The sequence below is a fragment of the Telopea speciosissima genome, chromosome 3 (genome assembly GCF_018873765.1).
Source record: "Telopea speciosissima isolate NSW1024214 ecotype Mountain lineage chromosome 3, Tspe_v1, whole genome shotgun sequence".
Lineage (NCBI taxonomy): Eukaryota > Viridiplantae > Streptophyta > Magnoliopsida > Proteales > Proteaceae > Telopea > Telopea speciosissima.
Genome location: NC_057918.1, coordinates 22,075,897 through 22,100,861, shown reverse-complemented (window position 1 = coordinate 22,100,861; position 24,965 = coordinate 22,075,897). Strand labels below are relative to the sequence as shown.

General features: G+C 38.3%; 2 protein-coding genes across 3 annotated transcripts in view; one reads left to right on the top strand and one right to left on the bottom strand.

Annotated features, from left to right (window-relative positions):
• The first annotated feature begins 591 nt into the window (after positions 1 to 591).
• On the top strand, positions 592 to 4,004 carry LOC122655927 (pentatricopeptide repeat-containing protein At5g64320, mitochondrial). The gene has a single exon (XM_043850316.1). The coding sequence runs from the start codon at positions 677 to 679 to the stop codon at positions 2,837 to 2,839; it is 2,163 nt and encodes a 720-aa protein (XP_043706251.1). The 5' UTR covers positions 592 to 676; the 3' UTR covers positions 2,840 to 4,004.
• A 4,185-nt stretch (positions 4,005 to 8,189) lies between these two features.
• Positions 8,190 to 24,965, bottom strand: part of LOC122655928 (nifU-like protein 2, chloroplastic) — a 31,383-nt gene continuing 14,607 nt past the window's right edge. The window contains exons 1-5 of one of the 2 annotated variants that reach the window (XM_043850317.1): positions 17,943 to 18,158; positions 17,674 to 17,785; positions 15,624 to 15,934; positions 8,270 to 8,481; positions 8,190 to 8,234 (exon numbers count right to left, since the gene is read on the bottom strand). In XM_043850317.1, coding sequence (XP_043706252.1) covers positions 8,293 to 8,481; positions 15,624 to 15,934; positions 17,674 to 17,785; positions 17,943 to 18,044 — 714 coding nt within the window. In that variant the 5' untranslated portion in view covers positions 18,045 to 18,158 and the 3' untranslated portion in view covers positions 8,190 to 8,234; positions 8,270 to 8,292. Of the gene's footprint in view, positions 8,482 to 15,623; positions 15,935 to 17,673; positions 17,786 to 17,942; positions 18,159 to 24,965 lie in introns of those variants that run through there. The other variant, XM_043850318.1, reaches the window with a different exon arrangement.

The following is a 24,965-nucleotide window of genomic DNA, read 5'->3' as shown; positions in this document are numbered from 1 at the left end:
TTATTTTGGTTTGGCTAATCATCTGAGACTGTTCAATAGAATCTTCAAATGGCTGAATGGTATTGTTTTAAGTGTTTGAGACACTTGAACAGTCTCAGATGATTCTTCCTAATATTGTCTGGCCTTCCTGAATGGTTACAGGAATGCTTAAAAGCATTATTGAAAACCACAGTGCTCTAGTAATGTAACAGGTAGAAGGTAGTTCGAGAATTGAGAGCTTGAAATTGTAAAGATTACCTGCAGTTGCACCCTATTTAGTGAAGATTTACTGCAGCTACACCTTTGATATATGGTGTTTGGATTTTGAAATTTGGAATGACATATGGGGTTTGGAATGGGTGTTTGATAATATAGTTGCTTTGAACTTTGGATACATTAATTTAGTTAATAATTCCTCAATTTTTGGGTCTTTATTGCCCTTTTTTTGGTCCCATACTTGAAAATCTAAACGTTTGAAACACGTACCATCTGGTTTCAATTTTATTTTTTTCCTTTCTGTTCTCGAAATGGTTGACACTTTGTTTTTTTTCGTCCCGTTTAATTTCTAAGCTGTTTTAAAAGTGATGTCGCTGTTCTCATTTTAACTAACTATGGTCATGCTATTCTACTTCTCAGGTTTTGCAAAGCATTCCTCTTTCTGGTAGTTTATGAAATTCTAACCTTCCGATGTCGAATTATGTTGAGGAGATCAAATTTTACCAAGTACGTCAGGAAAAATCTATCAGCTTTTCACAAATGCCCATGTTTATGCATGTGCTCTTCTGGAAATAGTAGTGATAGTGGTGGTGATCGTACTTGCTTGGATGAATCAGAGAGTAAGAACGAATGGGAAAGATTATTGAGGCCTTTTGACCTTCAAGAGCTTAGGAGATCACTCAATTGGATCACACCAGAGCGGCTGTGTAAGTTACTAGAGCTCCCTCTCGATGTACCCACATCGATGGCCATATTTGATTGGGCTGGCACCCAGAAGGGTTATTCACATACTTTTAGTGTTTATTATTTGCTAATTGATAAGCTTGGAGCTGCAGAGGAATTCAAGACCATTGATAGATTATTGCTGCAGATGAAGGACGAAGGGTTGGTTTTCAGAGAAGCCCTTTTTATAGTGATTATGAAATGGTATGGGAGAGCTGGTTTCCCTGGGCAAGCAACGGAAGTGCTAATGGAGATGAAGGATGTCTTTGGCTGCGAGCCTACTTTCAGATCGTATAATGTTGCTTTGGAGCTACTGGTTGCTGGAAATTGTCACAAAACTGTCCATGTTCTGTTCAAGGAAATGTTGGTTAAGGATGTTTCCCCTAGTGTCTTCACTTTTGGAGTGGTAATTAAAGCCCTCTGTTCAGTGAATGAGGTGGATTATGCCTGCTCACTCCTAAGGGAAATGACAAAGCATGGCTGTGTACCCAATTCAGTAATTTATCAGACTCTGATACATGCCCTCAGCAAGGATGATAGAGTGAAGGAGGCATTGAAGCTCTTGGAAGAAATGTTTCTGATGGGCTGCACACCTGATGTGAATACCTTCAATGATGTTATCCATGGTCTTTGTAGGCTTGGTCGGATACATGAGGCAGCGAAGTTGGTTGATAGGATGCTTCTTCGTGGTTTCAGCCCTGATTCTATAACTTATGGGGTCTTGATGAATGCATTATGTAGAAGTGGCCGGGTTGATGAAGCAAGAGCTCTGTTGGACAAAGTACCTGCGCCTAATGTAGTGTTGTTTAATACCTTGATCAATGGGTATGTGATAGTTGGACGTTTTCATGAAGCCAAAGCTGTTCTTTTTGAAAATATGTTACCTTTTGGGTGCAGTCCTGATGTGTTCACTTATAACATCCTAATCCATGGTCTATGTAAGGTGGGTTGTATGGTTTCAGCTCAAGAACTAGTGCATGAGATGGAAATCAAAGGCTGTGAGCCCAATGTGATCACGTACACAATTTTGATTGATGGGTTCTGCAGGCAAGGTCGACTCAAAGAAGTCAATGACGTTTTAGAGGAGATATCAGCCAAGGGACTTGGCCTAAACACTGTTGGATACAATTGTCTTATGTGTGCGCTTTGCAAGAAAGGAAAGATTGGTGAGGCGGTAGAAATTTTTGGTAGGATGTCAAGTGAAGGATGCAAACCTGATATATTCACGTTCAATTCTCTAATACATGGTTTATGCAATGCTGACCGCATTGAAGAGGCATTAGGAGTTCATCAGGATATGTTATTGGAGGGTGTAATTGCCAACAATGTAACTTATAATACATTGATTCATGCCTTTTTAAGGAAAGGTGCATTGCAAGAAGCACTGAAGCTAGTCAACGAAATGGTGTTTCGAGGTTGCCGTCTTGATGTCATTACATATAATGGTCTAATAAAGGGGCTCTGCAAAGCAGGAGCTGTTGAGAAGGGTTTGGCGTTGTTTGAAGAAATGGTGAGAAAGGGTGTTACCCCAAATAATATTTCATGCAACATTTTGATCAATGGCCTTTGCAAAACAGGGAGGGTACAAACTGCTCTTGAGCTTTTAAGGGACATGATTCACCGTGGATTGACACCAGATATTGTCACCTATAATAGCCTCATGAATGGTCTTTGCAAGGCAGGACATATTCGGGAGGCTTTGAACCTCTTGGACAAGTTACAAGTTGAAGGGATTGCTCCTGACACTATTACATATAACATTCTAATCAGTTGGCACTGCAAGGAGGGCATGCTTGATGAAGCTATATTAATTCTAGGTAGGGGAATTGACAGTGGAATCATACCTGACGCCAGGACATGGAATATACTGGTTAACAATTTTGTTAGAGAGGGAGAAAGGGAAACTTGGACAGTGAGGTAGTGACTGAAGGGATACTTTCCCTTGTGCAGTATTAATTCAGCCTTGAGCGTACTTCACAAAGCATGGCATGGTGTAACTGCATCACCAATCATATTTTGCTGCAATTGAATTCTCTATTTATTCTCCGGTAACTGCTCATCGTATAACCCATGAACTTTTTATTTCACAATATGTTGTTGAAACTTTATCATTCTTAGAAAGCTAATCCCTAAACTAATCTCTCAACATTTTATCAAAACAGAGTACACTGAACACATACTATACCACGTTCGCTCTACTGAATCAAATGGCTTTTGTTGAAGGCTTAAAAAGTGAGGTTGGAACACCACCAGTGATCGGCTAAATGTTGAGATTTCACCTGTAACCTTTGGATTGTGTATCAAGACTCGAGATGTTTGAAACTCCTTGAGATAAGCCGAAAGGTGTTGAGAAATAAGCCTTCAGTCAAATTTATTTGGCATCTGATGACTTCATGTGGAAGTCACTGTGCTTGGTGAGAGATTTAGACACTATAAATGTATGAGTTTATGGTAGTGGAATTAGTTTAAAGTACTGTACGACCATTAATAGAATACTGCTCTGATTTCAGATTTGGTTTGAGGCAACTGATGTGAGTCTTAACTGGTTTGAAGTGAGACAGGAGAGTCTGCTGTACCAGGAGAAATTTTATACTTAGGGTTGATGAAGCTGTTAAGAATCCAAATCTGTCTTCACTTGTGCTTAATGGTGGAGGGGATGCAAGTCAAGTATTAAAATTTTTGGTTAACCAGAATTGTTTGAGTCAACTGGTGAAGTCAATATGCTATGTTGATGAATTTATTCAGTAGTTACTGCCATGTGTTCCCAATTTTAGAGACTCCAAAAGCAAGATTCAAAGGATGGGAGCCTGGGATTCAGAGTAAGTAGGTGTTTACTCTATGGTAATGTAGGTTTATTTCCTTTTGTTCTTGTGGTTATAGATTTGCATGGTCTTTTCATTCTTCTTATTATGATTTTTTGTATGAAATTATTCAGGCGTGCTACCATTGGCATGAGTCTAATTGTAGGAACTAGGAGTTGAGATTGCTCTTGGTAGGTGTTCTGGTTCTCTCACTCTCTTTGCTCATATAGATTGATTTCCTTTTGCCACTGTGGTTATGAATTTGCATTTTTTTCTTTTGGTTATATATTTGTATATTTTTCCTTCTTATGGTTAAGGATTTGAAGTTTCATGTTATGCTTTATGGAAGCGTATATGTATCTGATAGGGCTCTAGTTTTGAAGGTTTAATCAAATTCTAAAGACCTACCTTCTGTAGGAAGACCAGCCCCATCCAAGAAGTTGATTTTCCAATTCTGTTACTTGATATTTTCCGGCTGTTGATAATGCAAAACACAATACCCTACTAGATCCAGTCTCACAACAGGATCCCAATATGACAGTCCAATCGCCCAAAAGTAAAAAAAGTCAACCTTCTCAGATGAAAGTCAAACTTTAACAATCAATCACAAATAAGTAGAATAAGGTTCCTTCAAAATATAGGAGTGATCCAACAGTCAGATTGAAAGTAATTAAAGAAAATTTAAATCTGAGATCAAATTCCAGCAAGTAGGAGATTGTAAATTAAACAACTTCAGAAGGTCAGATCAGAGTAAAACTCAAGTTGGCTTTCCCTCTTAGCAGACTCAAATAATCCCCAAAATATAACACTGAATTAATGGTTGGCTTGAGGGTAATTAAATAAACTTCAGATCTAGAACTAAAACAGAGCAGAATTAGAAGATTTTGTAGATATCCATATCAGGTTAATTATGGGGACGGTTTTTTCTCTGATTGATCACTTTTCTTCTCACTTCTTTCTCTTCTCTTTTCCTTCTTCTTTTTCTCTGTTTTATTTAGTGTTCAGATCTGTAACAAAACAAGTTTCGCATATAGGGAGAAGTCTGTTGGCACTTAAGTGATCATCTTTTCCCCTACGTATTCGCATGTCAATGATTATTGCATAGGCAATGTGAGTTTTTTGCTGTCTCCCCCCCCCCCCCCTCCCCCAAGGTTGTTTTTGTATGAATATAGATTAATTGTTGTTTCATGATGCTTTCGATTTATTTTCTCAATCCGATGGTTGTTTCAATAAATTTTTCTGTAAGGTATTTGTTGCTCTCATCAGCTTGAGTCACTATTAGCATCTTCCAGGGAGTCTTGTGCCATGTCAAGTATTGTAGGTGATTAATGTATTTATGTTGTATTTTGGCTTTGGCCTTCTTGGTGTTGGTGTCATTGCTGCTGTTGTCATATTTCCTGTATTGTTGTTTTGTTTAGGACAGAGTTTTTCTTCAGCCACGGTGAAGAGATGCCCTGTCCTTATTGCAGTTGAACGGGATTCTAAGGGCAGTGTCGGACTTTGTACAAATTTGTATTGGGGGTGGGGGGGGGTTGGGGTTTGGAAATTATGACCCTCAATAGTAACACTCCTTAAGTCTTATCAATAAAGTTTTCTGTTATTTATATAGGAGAGGGTTTCCTAAAAGGACAGTGTAAGAAGGAATCTGCACACTACAACCAACCATGGGGTGTATTGGATTTTGTTGCTCTGAGTGTAGTCTTATGAACAACACTATTAGCGTTATGTACTCGCTGTGTTTTAATGTTGAGGACGGTATACACCTGAATCTTGTACTTAAATTGGAGTTTATCAAGCATATACTGTGTTGGATTTTCAGATTTGATGAAGCTTTTGTCTCGAAAGAGGATCTATGTAGCCAAAGTCCGACAGAAGACCAAGTAACAGCAGTTACTTCGGTTCCTTGTAAAAAACTGAACTTCTTTTTATGTAATATAAGTAAGACCAGTGAGCGCATGCTGTCTCCTGCAGATGTGGGCTTTCGGGGTGAGGAGAACAGTACTCCATTAATCTTTTTCATTTGTTTTCTGCTACTCACTCCAAACTATGATCCAAGGATAAAAGAAACACTGAAAGGAACGATGCTTTTGTCTAAAATCCTTTTTTAGTTTCAAATGCAGATGCCAAAATTGTTTGTTGATATCAAGGTCTTCATTAAAAGTTGTAGAAAGTGAGAAATCTTTTTTTTTTTTTTTTTTTTTGGTTATTTTGATTGAAGACTTCATATTTCATTTATTTCAAAAAAAGCTAAAGAATTTAGGATGTTTAATTCAAGCAGTAAGAAAATGAAATAGAAGAAACATTAGGTAAATTGTTTAAAAAAATGGGGCAGTGGTTCAAAGCAAACGAAGTCAAAAAAGAAAGAGAGTTATGATGTCACAAAGACACCCGACCGAGAAGCGCTGGCCAAACACCTATTCAGATACTCCTTAACTCTTGGGGTTTTTGACTTGATTGAATAGTTTTTAGGGTGACAAAGTGGATGCTCCTTTTTATCTTTGGTTTTTTTTTTTTGGGGGGGGGGGGTGTTTTGTAGAGGATCCTGGTCCCTTCAAATACATAATCTCTTTACTCTTCTTTCATGGGAAAATTTTCTTTTTCCCGTCTCTTTTACAAGGAAACATACCTTGGTTTTGTTTGTTTTCAAGTAGAAACCATGTACAAAGAAATAGTTTTTGGAAAATTTTCCTTTGCTTTTTCCCTAGATGTTCGTCATTCTTTTTTTTTTAATGAAAAGGAAAATATATATATATAAAAGTAGAAAAATAATATTTTCTATGAAATATGATTTTCATTGTTAATTTTGATGTAAAATTTCAAAGGGATTTTCTTATTGACAGTCTGACCCCATCAAGGTGACAAATTTGTAACTTTACTTTTTTACCTTTCTAGTATAACACATTTGTTTTCTAACAAAGATAATAATGTCATTTCATGTGTACTCAAAAAATGTGAATGACAATGACACATTTTCATAATATTTTATTTTTAACTTATTTTTGAAAACCCTTTATACCCTTATCTTAAAGAACTTTAGAAATAAGACAATAGACAATTAAAAGAACGTGCCAAATTTTAAGTACACCTATAGAGGTGTCTTTCATATGCTCCCAATTTAAAAAATTGACTATTACCAAAAAAAAAAAAATTTTAAAATTGACATCGTAAAATATTAAATATAATTTGCAAAATTTTTTTTATAACTTGACAAACAGGACCTTGGTATTTCTTCTCAATCCCACCTACGCAGAGATATGAGCAATATCTGATGCCTGAAATCTGTGTTAACACATAAGCCTCCCAAGCTAATTAATTATGCAACCATGATACTAATGTCTGTGTGCATACACAAATTATGCAGCCCTGATACTAATGTCTGCGTACACACATACACAAACACAATTGAGATACTGATGATGATGTATCATTGCCTTGGCAATGGAAGGAAGCAAACACCCGGTGGCCATGAAATGGATACAATATGCTCTCCACGAAGCAGGAGTAAGGCAGATGACAAGGCGGCATACATTATGACTCTTTCAGAACCCACAGTGGAGGGAGTCTCGTGAACTGGGAATACCCTTTTTTAATGATTCAATAAATCAGAGTTTTCAATGGTTTGTTTTGTCACTTGAACTCTGTTAGGTTGAAACGTCATGTATTAAGGGGTCTTTAAGTATATTTTTCCACAGTTACAACCACACCCAATCTGCCACATGGTGGATATTTTTGCAAGGTAACATGGTATGCAGACCTAGAAACCTAAATCCTATATATATTATGGACTCCAGAGCTAGCCCATCACCCCTCAAACTCACACAAATGCTAGTGGATAAGCTTAAGGTGATATTATATGTTAAGATTGTTAACTTATTAATAGACTAGTTTTTTTTTGTGCTATATCATGCAACACTAGTTCTCTCTTTCCTCCACTGTTCCTCCCTTTCTTTCTCCACTTAGGATGGGGAGTGGCCCAGTGGGTAGGAAGTTTCTTCAATAAGGGAGCTAGAACCATTTTGAACTCGGGTTTTCCAGTATGTTAATTTGACATTTGCTAAACAATGTCAAACAAAGGAAAATCTGAACACAGACCAGGATAAGGCAGATACTGCTAACCCATTCATATTTCAACTAATCTACAACCCAGAATAGAAATAACCACCTGTTGTACAACCTGAAAGCAAAACAACCTATGACTCAGGATGGCGCAACACAAGTAGGATGAAGTGTGTCATACCATACCAAAACTCAAGTAAGCCTTGTTTAAACATATCCATTTGACTCAAAGCATTCGATTATTGCAATTTAAAGCACTAGTCTAGCTCAAAACTTACATAATTGATACAATGGCCATGAGCCCCACCATCACAGTTGAAAGAACTTCATGAATGTCAATATCTCCAAGATTCTTTTCACTATAGGAATTTTCCTCGGATTGTTGAGAGCATTAAGAAAATAATTGATACAATGTAACCAAATATGAGAAGCGATTTGTACAAGATTTCAGTATGCACTACTCATATGGGTATTCAATTAAAGCCGTGCCAGAGATACTTAGCAGGAAGTGCTAATATTACAGAAGCTGAACTGCTGCAATGGCAGGGATTTTTTCCCGCAATTTTTGTGTTACTGCCACACGAACGGTCATGACACCTGCTGCTGGCCCCATGATTCGAATTTTCACAATGGGCTCTTCAATTGCAACTAGCTCAAGACCTCCACCCCCTGTTCCTGCAAGGAATGGCCTTATTTCTTCAAGGACCTGAAAGGGATTTAAGTTATAAGGTTTATTTTTTGGATAAGCAACAATTTTATTAACAGAAATTGAGATAATGAGTATAACATAGTGATATAAACAACAGCGCTATAAACTCGCATATTGACCTCCCCCAATGAAGTACCCCAGCCCCTAAACTGAAATCAAATAGAAAACCATCCATCATAAAGGGATGTCATCCCCAAAACACAAGCCTGGCCAAACAACCCCTTGTTTGGCTAAATCATCTGCCATTTCATTTGCTGATCTCTGTCTCCATTGGAAATTAAACTGCATTTGGGAAATGAAGATCCGAATAGGTCTGGTACACAGGGCATAAGACCAAGGTTTGTCATCTAACTTTTGCATCAAATGTATAGCATTGACCAAATCTTCATCTGTAATCCCACTAGAGTATGCCTCCCCTTCTAATAATCAACTCCTCCACCCCAACCCTCAAAGCTTTATAGTAGTTATATTCTTTGCTTACCAATAAAGAAAGGGATTGTCTCTTTTAATCACCTTCCACCCCCCCCCCCTGGGGGGTGGGGGGATACAAATGGATTAAATAAATTTACAGTCATGCAACCACGAAACCTAACAAAAGCTGACCAAAACTAGAAATGACTAAACCAAGATAAACAAGCTCAAAATCCAAATCATTTAGTTCAATCAGAATTCAGAAGATATGCAGTAACAGTTGAAACAGATCAGTAAACAATGCAATTTGAATACCTATACCTTATTTGACCAGGGAGGTGAAGAACATGAATATAATATAATTGAAAAGAACTTGAGCGCCAGTCCCCTTTGCATATCTCTTTTTAGAAGCATATAATATAATTGACAAGAACTTAAGCGCATCATTGCAGCAACTTACAAGCAACAAATTTCATACAGGGATAAAAAACATGAAATAGGTCACTTCTGTTCGAAAGAGAACCTATAAGGGAGAATAGATGGTTTAAAGAGGTACCCTACAAGATTTCTTTCATGCATTTGTGGAATTCAATTTTTTCTGTATTAATGCTGCTTTTTCCTCCTCTTTTTTTTCTATCTCAAAAAGATAAATCAGCCATGGTCAGGAAAAAGCATGTAAAGCCTATATAGGTATAAATTATATAAAAAAATACAGCAAAGGAGACGGCACTCCAAAAATGAAGGATGAAAAGAAGATACAACCACACATGATCATATTCCACAAACTAGTAGTCAATTCACTTCCAAAAAGTCAGACAGCAAGCAATGGCATGACTTCTGTAACTTGGTAAAGAACAAAGAACCAGCAAACCAAAGGAAGAAAAAGAGCAGCATAAAGAGAGGACAGCGAAGAGAAGACGATGGAGAGAGAAGATTCTGAATCAGGGATACATCCAAAGTTAGCCTTTATTTATAATAATCCAAAACATTACAACCGACCAACCAAAATAGGAAAGTATCCTAAATAGCAACTAACACAACTAACCAACACAAAACAGGACTCTCACTATCGTGAGTAACATACTACACAAACAACCGCTAACACTAGTGTGTCCAATAAGGGTCCACAACTCCTATAGGACCGCACTTTAACAACTTTCACGGTCTGAAGGTGATGCAGATAAGTTGCCTAAAGGGATTATTTTATTGGAAATAAGCTTTGGGTTTGGGTTATGTACGTATTGGGCCTTTGATCCCATGGGTTTTCTTTGTAATGGGCTACTTTAATGGGCCTAAAATATGGGTAGAAAGTAGGAAAATGGGATTTACTTCATTAGTTTAGCTAGAGTACTGTTTTGAGTCAGTTTCTTTCATTATTTTAGTTTCCTAGTCAGTTTATGTTACCTTATTAGTTAAGGATTGGGTTAGGCCTTTACTTTTTAGTGTTTGAGTATGTTTTTGAGTCTTTTATATAAATTTGTAAGAGGCAAGAGCCTTGTACACGAATTTGATTAATGATATTGAGAAAAAAAAAAATAGCTTTGTGCTTTGCTCTATAAAAGAGTATGGCAAGCTGCCATTGGTGAGAAGCCGTGGGTGAGAGACACAAGTCTCAGAGATACTACCCTATCTTCTTCTTCCCTTCTTCGATTTCTTTTTTTTTTTTTTTATTGTTTGAAATTTCCTGCAAATCTGAGAACCGATTGAAGTATTTATTGTTGTTGGACCTAAAGTTTGCGATCCTCTTGTGAACTGGTCTACATTAGAAGGCAGTTGGCGTCAATCACTACACACCAAATAAAAAAGAATTTGTTGGTATTATTATGTTATTGATTCTATAAATCATTATCAACATTACAATCATAATGGACAATAATCTGCACCAAGAAACCTAGGTTAATAAGGAAATAGAAAAAGCAAAAACTATATTTGACTCTAGCAGGGGTATTTCCCTTTTTTTATTTTTTCATTTCTTTATTGAATAAAAGTGTAAACATAGATGATATAACTGAAAATATTCCATTCTAGCACCCCAAAACTCGTCAACCAAGAAAGCTAACAAATTATTGATTTATTAGATTGTCTTTGCAACCTTTTAACAAAGACTATGATGTCAACAAATATTTCAGTATCTTCACTCAACACCAAAGAAGGGCAGACAGCAGCTTTTCCTAAATTCAGGGGAAAAAAAAGGCATATTCTTGATAATAATTTCAAAGAAAGACAAAGTACAAGCCTACTCTGGAGCATCAAAATCTAAAACAGGGGTTCATGGCTCTATAAAATGGAATAACGGTGTCTTAGAACAAAAATGTTATCAATCTTGATGCAGGCAAGGGAATGAAAATCCCCTATGCCTACAGGTAATGGGCCTAAGGGGTTTGAGAAGAAAATTCCAAAATAGAACTTAAAGAAGATAACAACAAAATTCTGAAAGAGAATAGCAGAACAGTAAAGAGCAAAAAGAAAAACCAAACCAGCAAGTCACCAGGCCACTACTACTCTGGGAATACAACAATAAAGAAGGAGAAATTGCCCATGATTCCTACTCCATACCAATAGAAAAACCCTAAGGCTCAAGTTATTTAACTCAAGAAGCCAAATAAGTTGTTTACAGCCATATATATAGACTAGTCATCCCAAAAACAAGTTTGGATTTTGACTCAAGGATGAAAACCTAAAACAACTAGGAAATAGACTCTTTAATATGGGGCTCCTAATGTACTAACCACAATATAGCAACTCCCATGAGTGCTGAACCTCTTTCCTAATTAAATAAAAAACTACTAATTAAAGAAATAGACTTGAAATAGAACTCCTAATCTGATTAGACTTCCTAAAAATAAAATCCTTCACAGATCAATATACCATCACAAAACTGTCATGCTGCCAAGGCGAACCTAGGCGGTAGCCAGCCAACTTGGCCTAGGCCCTAAGCAGGTGCCAAGGCGATCCCTACTAGGCACCTGGGCGTTCAAGAACCACCTGGACGCCTAGGCGACGCCTTGACAACTATGTTATTGCTATATTGAATCAATAAGCCCAAAATATTGCACTTGCAAGTTCATTTTCAATGGATCCCAAGGAATGTTTGATGAGGTGGCTGATGATTTGGATAGAGTGATAAACAAGGGATCATTCGTCCAGGACTAGTTTTTGGGAGGATACTCCTTTGATCTTTCACATAGGCTAAGGTTTGAGTCCTACGAACAAACTCTCTCTTCTTTTATTTCTCTGGCATTGCAGCTATGAATGAATGATCTCTCCATTTTCAAGCTTGCTCTTCAAATCGGCCTATTGCTCTCCTCTAAGAAAAGGTTCTTCCGTAATCACTCTCAATAAGACATACATCCCTCTTCCAAATGAAAAGAGAACTAGACTTTTCTCTTCATCACTGAAATCCGCCATTCATTCACAGTGCAGTGCTCTAAATAAGCTAAATCCTCTAAGGCTTCCCCTTTCCATTCACAGAATTCGACCTGGGATCCACCTGTTCCGATCCTTGCTCCCGATTTGGATCTGCTGTTGGAACCAAGTGAAACGCTTTTTTGGTTTTAATGCTGCTCGCTTTTATTCCGGTGGATCAATGGGTTGCCGCAGTTGCTTGGGAAATATTTCTATTTATTCTATATCTGTTACGTGCAACCACTCGATCTCTAGTTTCGTAATGTAAAGCAAAGCGTGCAGCTGACAAAAATGAAACCGGGGTGGTCCCGCTGGACAGAAGAATCTCGCTTTGCCAGGGCTCACCTGCGGCTGCAGTCTTAGGCTTTGGTGGTATTTATCATGGACTTCTCGGACCTGAGACTGAAGAAAAATCCTTTCCATTCATTGGTTATGTATAGAAAGATAGAAAGAAAATGACAAGTATTCACTTAATCTTGTTAGGTATCGGAAGAAGTTGTTGTTGTTGTTGTTGTAATACTAGCTTATATTGCTCTCTCTTTTCAATAAAATTATTAATTATACCAGAAAAAGAGGGGGGGGGGGCAGGAATGACGTGGTCACAACTCACAACTATCCCAAAATGGTTCGGAATGGAAAGATATCGGTCTCGTTGGATATAACTTAATAAACTTTCAAATCAAAAACCAATATCACATAAAATAAAGAAGTTTTACCCATCCAAGTATAAGACCCAAAGAAAAGTGGAAAGAATTAACCCAATCTCGTGTCATGCAATGTTTCCAATCACCAAAATAAACCCAATATACTGTAGAGCATATCCAAACCACTCAATTGGGCCATCAGGATGCTCCTACGATAAACTCCTCTTCAAATAAACAACAAAAGACTTTAATGGTGTATAGTTCCAATCTTCCAATCTCTACATGCTCTATGAATACCCAATCTTAAGGTCCATCTTGCTCATTGTTTTGTCCTTGTTTGAAATCATGCCTTTCGACCCCCGGTACGAGATAAACTGCGCTCCTCTTAGATGGTTCCGTCTTTGTTTCATCCATTACAAGCATTTTCTGGTTCATACCTATTTGCTATCAAATTCCTGACGCTAACTGCATCCATTCATTTTTGGACTTCAAGTTCATCTCTTGTCCTTTCCTGGAGACTGCTTTTGAGGCCTTCTTTAGCTTCAAACAATTAGGATCTGCTTCCACTTCCATGTGGTGACTTCCTGAATCTTGGTTGGGGGTGGGGTGGGGTGGGGTGGGAGGAGGGTTGGTTGAGGGGGGAGCAACAACCTCAATCTTAGGTTTTCACTGAAGATTGCCTTAATCAAAAGTTGGACTAATGGAATCGAATCAAGAACCCAAGTAACCTAACTAAACAAATTATATTTAGGTCAATAAATTGTAGGATGGTTTACATGCGAACTAATGTCTCAGGTTCCCAGTAGTTTCAAAATGTCTCCTAGAGTTTTCGGCCTGCCAAGACCCTAAGATACATTGCCTCCCTCATAAGCTATCAATGGACCTTTATGCAAAGGATAGTTGTCTAGGCGTCACCTAGGCAGGCACCAGAGGCCTTGTTGGTGTTGCCTTGCTTCCAGACCCCCTCCAATGCCTTGGGTTGCCTAGATGCCGTGACAACTATGAATTGCGAAGTAACTGACCGCATTGATTATGCTACACCACTTCGTCCTATTTTGAGTCATATCTTGTCCCAAAGCAAAGTCATCACATCTTCCCTCGCTGCCTCAACAACACTTACTGGGAAAACAAGAACAGAAAAAATCTTGAATGAAGGAATCCTGCACATTGTTCACAAAAATAGCAAGAAATAAAATTTACAGACGCAAAAGATTGATTTTCATTCTTCAACTGTATTTGTGTCCAAAATCATACAAATTAATTCTCTTTTCTTTTTTGTTTTGGGAGGGGGTGGGGGTGGGGGTGGGGGTGGGGGTAGGGGCGGCGGCAATAAAAGAACAAGGAAATTCATTAATGAAGGATAGAAAAAAAGGAACAAAGTACACAGCAGATTGCCAACAATATCCAACACCAGGAAAAAGAAAAACAAACCTTGTAGATTACTTTCACCAGTGAAAACAGCTTAGATACAGAAAAGCATGCAGTCAAATGGGAACATTCATTAAGAAGAATCCTACCAACATTAAAAATACAAAAGAAACGGGAAAAAACACCTTTTGGAGGCTCTTAACAGATATATAGTTTGAGCCAAAAAAAAACCTTCAAATACAATATTATGATTACACACAAAATTTATTTACCTAATCATAATCAGGCTCTCAACACTTCAGGTTTCTCATTTTTAAAATATTTTTAAGGGAAAAGAGCCACTTCACTGCCCCACGAAATTAAGCTTATCTCGACAGCCTAGAAATTCTGTTGGTTCCAAATTTTGAGGACAGGCTACCCACATCATCATCTAACAGTCCAGTAAATTTTAGACCAATCCGATTTTCCCTATATGCAGATATAGCTTCGAAAATGGTTGAAAATTTACCTTTGGCAACTTCGTTTTAACCTTTGAAAATACAAGAGTAGAAGTCTTATTATAATGGACCATATAGTGCAGATGGTTCTCGAAACTTAACATGCGGCTAACATAAGGGGAGGGCTTCCCATCCAATGATCGTTTAACTAGAGGATCCATTCATGTGGCTTAAAAAAGGCGAATGGTTGAGAGATTTTATCTAGACAGGCCATCAAATAAACATTTTATCCTATTTTAAATAACTTCTTTATTGGAAATGATGAAAGATTTATTAATAACTAACAAAAGGAAACCCATACAAACAAATTTGGGTCAGTTTTTCCAAACCAGATTTGGCCAATCACTGCAAAAGCTGGATCTTTGTAATCCAGTAAACTAATTCGAAAATTTCCATAAGAAAACCTCCAATCGAACAGAATAAATAAAACATTTCCCAAATTATTCTTCTATTCTAAAAGGTCCTCTAGTTTGTTATAAGTTTTGCCCCCATGGTAATTTCTAGAGGTTGGAATGCAAAACACATGAACACTTGGCACCCATGCCACATCCTAACAGAACACTCCCTTCAACCCTCCCTCTCTTCTCTCCACCATTTTGTTAAATAATAAACTACCAATATTTGTTGGACAAAAGAAATAGGCGATGATTAAAAAGTCCCAATGTGCATTGTTATGACTACATCCACACATAGCTCAATAAACCATTTCATTGGAAGTTCTGAGTGTGTAACTCAAGTTCTAAATGTTCTAGAGACGCGAGCAAATTGAGCCACTTAATGGAACTGAGAAATGGTTATCAAGAAGATCTCTAACCTTTTCTATGTTTTCTTCATTTAGCTCAAGGCCCGTTTCCTCATCTGTAACTGGTTCAACTGCAACTATCTCAGGAATCTTTTCCATCAGACGGCGTTCTATACCCATCTTCATTGTCATCACAGAACTGGGACAGGACCCACATGCTCCTTGTAGCTTCAATTTGACAACATTGCCATCGATCTCATGCAATACTACATTGCCACCATCTGCCATGAGATATGGTCGCACTTCGTCTAATACACTGTCAACATTTTCAGCGGTGAGTGGCAATCCCACTGCTGAATCTGGTGTAGCAACAGCTTTGATGGCTGCAGAGACAACAAAGGTTGGAACTTCAGTATAAGTACTAAAACATCCAAAAATATCCCATCCATACTATATCACAGACTTAAAAGGAAATATTAGAAATTAGAGAGATATGAACCAGGAAATCTATAACAATCTATTGTGCAACTAAAGCTACATCACAACCCTTAAGGCAATGATGCAGAATTTCAGCAAAAAGAGAAGAGGAGCCTGTTGTTTTGGGTTTGGTTCACTTTCTTGAGTCAAGTCAGGCTTAATTTTGAATGTCCAATGAGTCATATGTGTCGTGGACTTAGTATTTTTGAGTTCTCTATTTTAATGAGCCACTTCTATAAGCCCAAATATTATGGATTTAAGTCCTATACGGGATTAAGTAGTTGGTTTCTATCTTCATCTTTAGTTTTTAATTTTAATTCCTTGATGTACAAGGCACCACTGCATGTGTGGGCTTATGTTTAGTAGTTTCCATCAAGTACTTTCTTTTTTGGAGATAGTAGGCTCCTCTTTATATTGTAAGAGCCATAGAGCCTCACCGACGATTTTGATAATGAAAGAGTATTGGCTTTTGAATTTGTTTGCTATGAGATGTAGTTGTATGGTGAAATGCCCCATTGGTTATTCTTCTCCTTTCTTCTTCTTTCTTTCTATTTATTGTTGTTGTAAACTTTGCATTGTGGAGTGATCGATACCCGCTAAAATAGTATTATTACTTTCTGTTCATGAAGTGAAGTGTTGATCTCATCAAGCCAGCACAAGGTGAAGCTACTGTTACATCATCCCTGACATGCGTTTTTCTATAAAGTTATTTTATGGCAGATCTTCAGACCTCAACAACTTCTATTCTGGCCATCAGGTTCAGTGCTTTGAGGTTGTAATCCTCCCCTTGAGACCTCCCATCGACCTGAACTTCAGCTTCTTTTAATGGTTAGATCTTTTCAAGTCTGTAAGTTGTCTATTTTGTCCTAGTTTCTAATTTCAGAACTGTGGTGTTATCCCTACATCTGACCATCAATAATCCATAGCGTTTGGAAGTGTTACTCCATTGTTAGTACCCTACCTTCGACCAAGGATTGAGGGTCATCTTCTGGATAGTTTGTTTTGCTAATTTGTGAAGCTCCTTACACAGCCTACATGTCCTAATCTGACCATTGGATCACAGCCATAATTTGAGGGGTTGTTCACCTATACTAGGATATTGTTTGACCTTAGTCTCAAGGTTATCAGAACTCTGGTTTGTCAGTTACTGTTAGTTGGGTTTAGGTACTTACTGTTTTAGTGAGTCTAACCCTACTAGGCAGAATGGGGAAAAAAGCATCGCAGTAAGAAGAGATTATAAAATTCCGTCTCCAGCCAGCATAATTTAATTGTGTAGAAAATGACGGAGAAGAAAAATGTGGAGAAAGAATTTTACGAACAATCAAACAAATAAACAGCATAAACTTTCGATAAAATTCTACAATTTAATACCATAAACTATAGATAAAGTTCTACAATTTAACACCAAGGACGAATTCTATCAAAATGTCTCTATATGGGATATAATAATAGAAAACCATAATTATTTCAAAACAAACATGTTTCTGCAATCCTATCGTTCCACCAGGGGGGAAAAAGAATCCGAAAACATGATCAAAACAACCACCAAATCCAAAAACAAACATAAAAGCAAAACAAAACAACAAATTGATCAGTACCCACCAACGAAAACAACGGGGACAAGCGGAAAAAATAGAAAGCTCACCTTGTCCATCGGTGCGCCTAGAAGTGCGAACGCGTAGGCAACGAGACGCTCCCTTAAGCTCCAACAAATTTCTCCCTATAAGAGAAATTCGATTACTACAGAGATTCCAACCCTGTCATAGAAATAAAATTTGAAGAAAATAATAAATTAATCTTCTGTTACGAAACCATCAACTAGGTCTAAAATCGAATAGGAAAGAAAACTTAGGGAAAGGGGGGAGGGAGGGAAGAGAGAGACAGAGTTTTCTTAAGAAGAATAAGAATATAGACCTTAAAGGAGCTAGGATGCAAGTTTGTCAAGGAGCATGAACAAGAAACTTCAAGGACTTGACCTGTCCTGCTGTATGATGGGTTAAGCGTCACCGATTGCATTTCTCTCTCTGTCTCTCTCTGTGCGTGTGTGGAACTCTGTTATTATAAAGAAACAAACGAAAGTGCGTGTGTGAAGAACACGACCTGCGTGGAGAAGAAAATCAGAGGATCTGAATTCTCTGAATTCTACTGACTTTGATTTTTTTTACTTTCACGATCCTTGTTTGTTTTTGTTTCGGGTTTTTCTAGTCTGATGCAACCGTCTCACAGATCGCTCACAGCGTACGTCAAAGTCATGGACATGCCTAAAATTACAAGTCACTTTCGATTTTTCTCTCATACGGGACCTAATTGGACCAAAGCGGCTCTTTGGTCCTAGAGGAGCCATGTACGGGAGATGATTTTTCCTTTTATATTTTTTGGTAAAGGAGATGGTTCTTCCTCTTTGGAGCTGTTTTGGTTATCATTTTATCTTAATCTAAGATGATTAATTAATCAAAGAGATTAAAAAAAAATTAGATTTAGAATAAAATAGGAAATTTATGGGATAATTGGGGAAAAATAAATAGTCCATAAACGGGCTTACACGTGTTATGTTCTGTCGGGTGTCCGTCGGTCCATCCCCTCACACTGTAACCACATGTTTAGCCATCGTGTCAGATTGGTTTCATCTTTCATTGGTTAGGATAGATCGGACCTACCGGTGCAGGCTTAAAATTGACACCCTTATTTCTTAGTGACAAAATAATTACATCATGGACATTACATAATAAACCTTATACCTAGGGGTGTCAACTAGTCGATTCGGTCGGCTATTGGTTGGACTTAATCAGTTTCGGGATGAGATTTGAAAATGAGTAATTCTGAAAGTGAAACTAAACAAATAAGGAAAGATTCAGTTTTAGTCGTTTTCGGTTTGGTTTGGATTTTGTTCTCTCTTATCAGTTTGTTATCGTTTTTATATCAAGTTTGGTTTGACATGAATATACATAATTATGAGAGAAACCATGTTTTTTATGATTTTTGTGTTGGTATTGGTTTCATACCGGTTTTGATAAAGTTTTGATCCAGTTTTTCATGTTCAGTGTGGTTTTCGATCAATCTGATACGATTCAATTTTCAATCGATTCATAAACCATGTATGTGAGAGGGTGAGAGTTTCAAGACATTAATTAATGGGTGGCAATTTATGATTTTTCCAACTCTTTGTGAGAGATTTGTCACATACACGGTTTACACAGCCGTGTATGAAAACTTTTCCCTATGTTTTATCATTAAAAAATCAGAAACACGTATAAAATGCATATTAACATAAGTATATCTTCTAGTAGTGGTGATGATGGAGGTGATGATAGCGGTGGTGGTAGTAGGTGGTTGAAGATGCATTAGAGGGAGTGGTGGTGGTGGTGATAGTAGTAGTCCAAAATGAGAGTCGTTATTAATTATTAGGAAAATTTTCACAAGCACCCCTTGTAAGTATTTCAAATATCAGAGACACCCCAAGCATTGTCAAAATATCACAGACACCTTTATTTTATGATTTTATTTTAATTTAGGGAAATTTTCATCGACACCCCCTCTGTTGGGTCGTGGAATTAATGCCACCCCACTAAGGCCCAATATATCAATTTGGGCCCAAAAACTAACGGATATAACTTAATAGTTAACTGAGTGGGAGTAAAAGTCCAAACTACCCTTTATTCTAAAAACTTAAAAAACTCATCTCCAACCTAATTTCTCCTGCGCTACCCTAGAACCCTTTGTTGTACCTTTGAACACCCACCCACACAACCCTTGCTCAGCCCCTTGCTGTATGTGGAGGAAATTCGAAGGAAAGTGACGTTTATCATTCCACTAAACCGTTTGGTTATTGAGAAAGTTCCAGAGAGTGTGAGTTACAGAGGTCGGAGGAGAAAGGTGTATAGCGGGGAAGAAGATGATGGCGGCCTTTCATCCTCGTCGGAGCCAGCATCCGTTGCATTCCATCCCTCGATCTGGTGGCAGTAAGGACCTGGAGGCGAGAAAGGAGGAGAGAGAGAGAGAGATCCATGGCGGAAGTTGGGAAGGCGAGATCCTCTCTCTCTCTCTCTCTCTCTCTCAGAAATAAGATTTCCAGGGTTATCACTAATCAAGGGTCAATATTGTTGAGGTAGTGGAAGATTTCTTCAATTCATTTTTTTTGGGCACCCAAAAGTACTGATTTTCCCCCAATTTTTTGGTTTTTCATTTCATTGTATGTTCTTGTGGGTTTTAGCCTCGAATGAATATAATTTGTGTTTTCGAATTGTCATTCTAGAATATGAATTCCTGAACTGGGCCAGATTTGGTTTTAGGCCAAGATGTTGGTGGCTCTGATGCGTCAAGAACAGATGGAGATGTGGGTGCGATGGCGGGTTGCAGCGGCTGGGCACACCGATCGCGGTGGTGGAGCATGCAGCGATGGGCAGCACTAGTGTTCTCACAGATTTCTATTCAACAAATAAAGCAGACCCAAATTGATAATTTAAGTAGTCAAGCAAGCAGACCCAGGTCAGCAAACCAAGAACCTAACATCCAAATCGATCAGAACAGAGTGTGTGTGTATGAAGCTGAAGCTGGGTTTTGATGGATTAATTTCTCTTGTGTTTTGCTCATCTATGTGAACGAGATGAGACCCAGGAAGCTCCCTTGCAATACAGAGTTGTATTTATTGAAGCGACGACCGAAAGCTTGGACTGCTTTGCAAAGAGTGGTGACCAGAGCAGCTAGGCTAGAACTCAAAATTGATGTCGTTGGCCAGGGAGGGGGAGGGGTGGTGGTTTGGGGTTGCAGGGGCGGCACTGGTTTGGGGTTGCAGGGCAGGGATGATATGTTAGCATGATTCTTCATGCCTTGGTGTCGACCTTATCCATAGCTGTTGTATTTCCCTTGATTGTATGTATCGCATTGATTGTATGTTCCATATTTAGATACACCCCATTAGGTAATTAGTTCTGTATATAAGGTCCCTTGAGGACAAGATTATAATCAAGAGAAGATATTCACAGTTTAATAATGTGGGCCGTTGCAGAGGTTGGAGAGGTGAGTTTGGCCAATTGCAGTAGGTGATACAACCTGCAATGTTCTTTGTTCGACTGAGGAAAAAGAAGACGGGGTGGGGTGCAAGAGTTCAAAGGCGGAGATGGCAGAGTTACAGAGATGAGAAGTTAGACTGGGGAAGATGAAGATAGGTAAGGTTTAGTTCTTGTAATGGGAAGGGCAAAATTGACTTTACAAAATTACTAACATGGTGACATCACTACTAAACTGTTACTCAGATATTTCCGTTAGTTTTTTGGCTCAAATTGATATATTGGCCCTTAGTGGGGTGGCATTAATTCCACGGTCCAATAGAGGGGGTGTTGATGAAAATTTCCCTTTAATTTAATCCTCTTGGTTAGATCTGTGCAGTTAAGTCACTATTTGTTCTTTGAGTAAACATGTAGTAGATCCTAAGGTTTGTTCACCTATCTTGTAGTCCCCCTATTAATTAAAACCTTACTTACAGACCCCTGGGACTAACGGAATATCTATTCCGTTAGAGTGAACAGGTTAAGTGATGATGTCAGCATATTAAATGTTAAAAATACCCTTGTACATCTTTGATGTAAAAAACCAAAATGGAAATTATCTTTGTACCCTTATTTCATCTCCAACCTTGAAATAACAATTTAGGGCTCAATTTAGAGAGAAGCTGCGTCATCGTGCAGGCCGACGCTGGAATTTCTTCTATTGGCAAATCGTGCGATGGCCAGCGCTGGCATATCAAAGACCTTTGGAGGAACCTTCCATTGGGGTATCGCAATGGCAGAAATGCAGAACTTAGAAACTGATAGCAATGGCCACTATTTTTCATCATTTCCATCTTCTCCTGCTTCACCTGGTTCATCTCAGTCCCTTCTTAAGCTTGTCTGAGACCTATCAACGCAACAGATCAAATTACAAGACACAGAAGTGAAGAAAACCAAGAGGATGAGAGATTGCAGCAAACACCCAGTTTACAGAGGAGTTCGAATGTGCAATTGGGGCAAATGGGTTTCTAAAATCAGGGAGCCTCGCAAGAAATCAAGAATCTGGTTGGGCACATTCCCACCCCAGAAATGGCTGCCAGAGGCCACGGCGTGGGGCGTTGAGCATAAAAGGTAGTTGGTGTTTGGTGTAAGAGAGTAAATCTGAATATGGATTTAGCGATTACCGATCCGAAAGCAGTGATGCACATGGAGTGACCACAGTTGGGCAAGACCATCTTGGTGCAAGCTTCCATACAAATCCCACATTCATCCTCTCGTTCTGGATCCTTGTTGGAAAGCTTCCACCTCTCTTCCGCCCTCTTCCTTCCTGAAATTTCAAGACATTCACCTTTCTCATTCTTGTCCACCAATTCAGTTAATTCACCTTCAAGTTGTTGAAGAGTAGGGTATATGATGGCTAAAAGATTTTTGGAAGAAAAAACTTCTCCCCTTTTAGAGAAAGGAAAACACTGAATTGCATGAAGGATGTGAAACAGAGAAATTTCGGGTAGATTATTTTATTTTATTCAAACTGCAGCTACCATGGACAAATTTGATGCTCCATCTTCTTCTTCTTCGTTATCATCGCCTTAGTCATCATCTTCAGGGTCGACCTCAAATGAATTGAGCGAGATTGTGGAGTAACCCAAATTAGGAACAAGCTTCGACTCGCCCAAGGCTAGAATGAACAAAGGGAAGGGTGTAAACTGAATTGATTTGATCTTTTTGTATGACATCAAATTGAAGGAATTATCGATTCCAATATGATCAAAACGTTGGCGTCCTTGAGAATGAAGACTTGAAGCAAGCCATAGGGCTTCAGATTGGAAACATGGCAGAGTTTAGGGTTTGCAGAAAGAAGCAAATTTAGCTATTAAGATTTTAGAGCTTTTGCTTGATATTACTGTGAGCTTCAATTGTTTCTGCGGAAAGGCATAATTTTTTTTTCATTTCTTTGAATTGCAGAGATGTGGATTCGAAGTTGGGTGAGTGAACCAAGAAAATGAAGGGGGGGAAAAAAAACAGATCTTTGATCCACGACAATGGCTACCGTAGCAGTAGAATGAAAGAGGAAAGAAGAGTATTCTTTAGGACAACCAATCCATAAGGGTAGTTTGGTTATTTCCAAAGTTATGTCCAGCTAACATCATCACTTAACCTGTTCACTCTAACGGAATAGGTCCTAGGGGTCTGTAAGTAAGGTTTTAATTAATGGAGGGTTACAAGATAAGTGAACAAACCTTAGGGGGTCTACTAGATGTTTACTCTAATTCTTTTATAGCGGAAAAATTACCCTTTCCCCCTTCTCTCCCGCCAACTTTCACTTTCTCTGGCTGTGAAACCCTCGCCCCTCTCCTCCCTTCTTCTCCATTTGAATTACGAAGTCTGATGACTCTGGGCGTCCCAAACTCCCAATCGAGTGCAACGGTGGCCGGCAAGTTCCCAAATATTGAGTCTATTGACTGTAGAAACCTAAGAGCATCTCAGATTTTCTGTTTTTTTCTGGTTTTAGAACAGCAGCCCCTGCCCCATTTTCTTCTTCTCCGTTTGAACAACCTGATTGAGTGCAGCGGCGGCTGGCGAAGGAAATTGAGTAGATTTCTTGCCTTTGCCGTTCATTCTTAGTGGCTGACTTACATGGGATGTTCCCGCCATCAAAAACAACAATTGGTGTGACCTTGTTGTGACGAAGTAGATTGATTCAATGCATAAAGTACTGCAAATAACGAAATTTCGCATTGCCCTCAGAATCGAGATACAGCTCCATGCTGCATGAATAAGCTGAAAAACTAAACCCTACTCAATTAGATTCATGAAGGAAAAAAGATAAAGAAACAGAAGAAAAAACCAATGCATACCACCCCCCCCAAAAAAAGCGCAAGACTGTACTTCCTTTGTAAAGCCATGAATAAGCATCAATCCCAACCGGTTAACAGTAAACCAGATAGAAGATTCGAGATACCCATTTGTTCCACCACAGTAGATCTTCTCTGTTTTAATGAGTTTTTCGGATTTTTTCTTTCTCAATATTGTGAGCTGATCAACGCTCTGTTGGGATTGAAGGTTCGCCGGAGAAAATGGAGGTCGGAGGGGGAAGAGAGGAACAAGTCAAATTAGCCTAAGAGGTGAGTAGATTTTGACAGTAGAGTGAATGGCTACTACAAAAGCTTGAAATCATGGAAGAGAGAAAGTTTTACGTTGCGTGCTTTAAGAAAATTGAAGAAGATGGGAGTATAGGATTCCATCCTTATTTTATTTATTTAGTTAACATCAGGGGGAAGGTTGATATTTTGGCAATGTTTAAAGTGTCTGTGATATTTGATATACTTACAGGGGTGTACGTGAAATTTTTCTTAATTATTATGTTGGGTTCATTTTGTTACCCATTTTTGTTTCTGTTCCAAAACTATTTCTCAAAACTGTTCCAAATGTGTTTTTTTTTTCTACTTGATTTATTTCAATAAACACACAAACAAACCAAACGTCACATGCATCTTCTGTTCCAAATGTATTTCAAAAAACAACATAAACATTGCCATACAAAACATAAATAATCCTTGGATAAATTTCATGAACACATCTTGTAGGTTAGTCGAATGGCCCAAACACCTGACTTTATTTCTATTTAGTCCACTCTGTTAAGTCTGTGCAGTTAAGTCACTGTTAACTCATTTTTAATGGCAAAAGTATCCTAACCACAAATGAACTTCCCATAATGCCCTTAAGGTTAAAACCCCAAATACAAACACCATTCTCAACGTCGTCTTCGATGGTCTGAAGGCGGAAGAAGCAAGAACAGGGAAGAGTGCTTCTGCAATCGATGCCATTTTTTCTTTGATTCCCATGCTCTGAAGGCGGAAGAAGCAAGAAATTTCAAACCTAGTAAGATTAAACCAATTAATCACATCATACAAGATTAACCACAACAAACTCAAACCCATATCAAAAAATT

Coding starts and splice junctions, on each gene's coding strand:
- LOC122655927 (XM_043850316.1), top strand. CDS start 677: ATGTTGAGGAGATCAAATTTTACCAAGTACGTCAGGAAAAATCTATCA.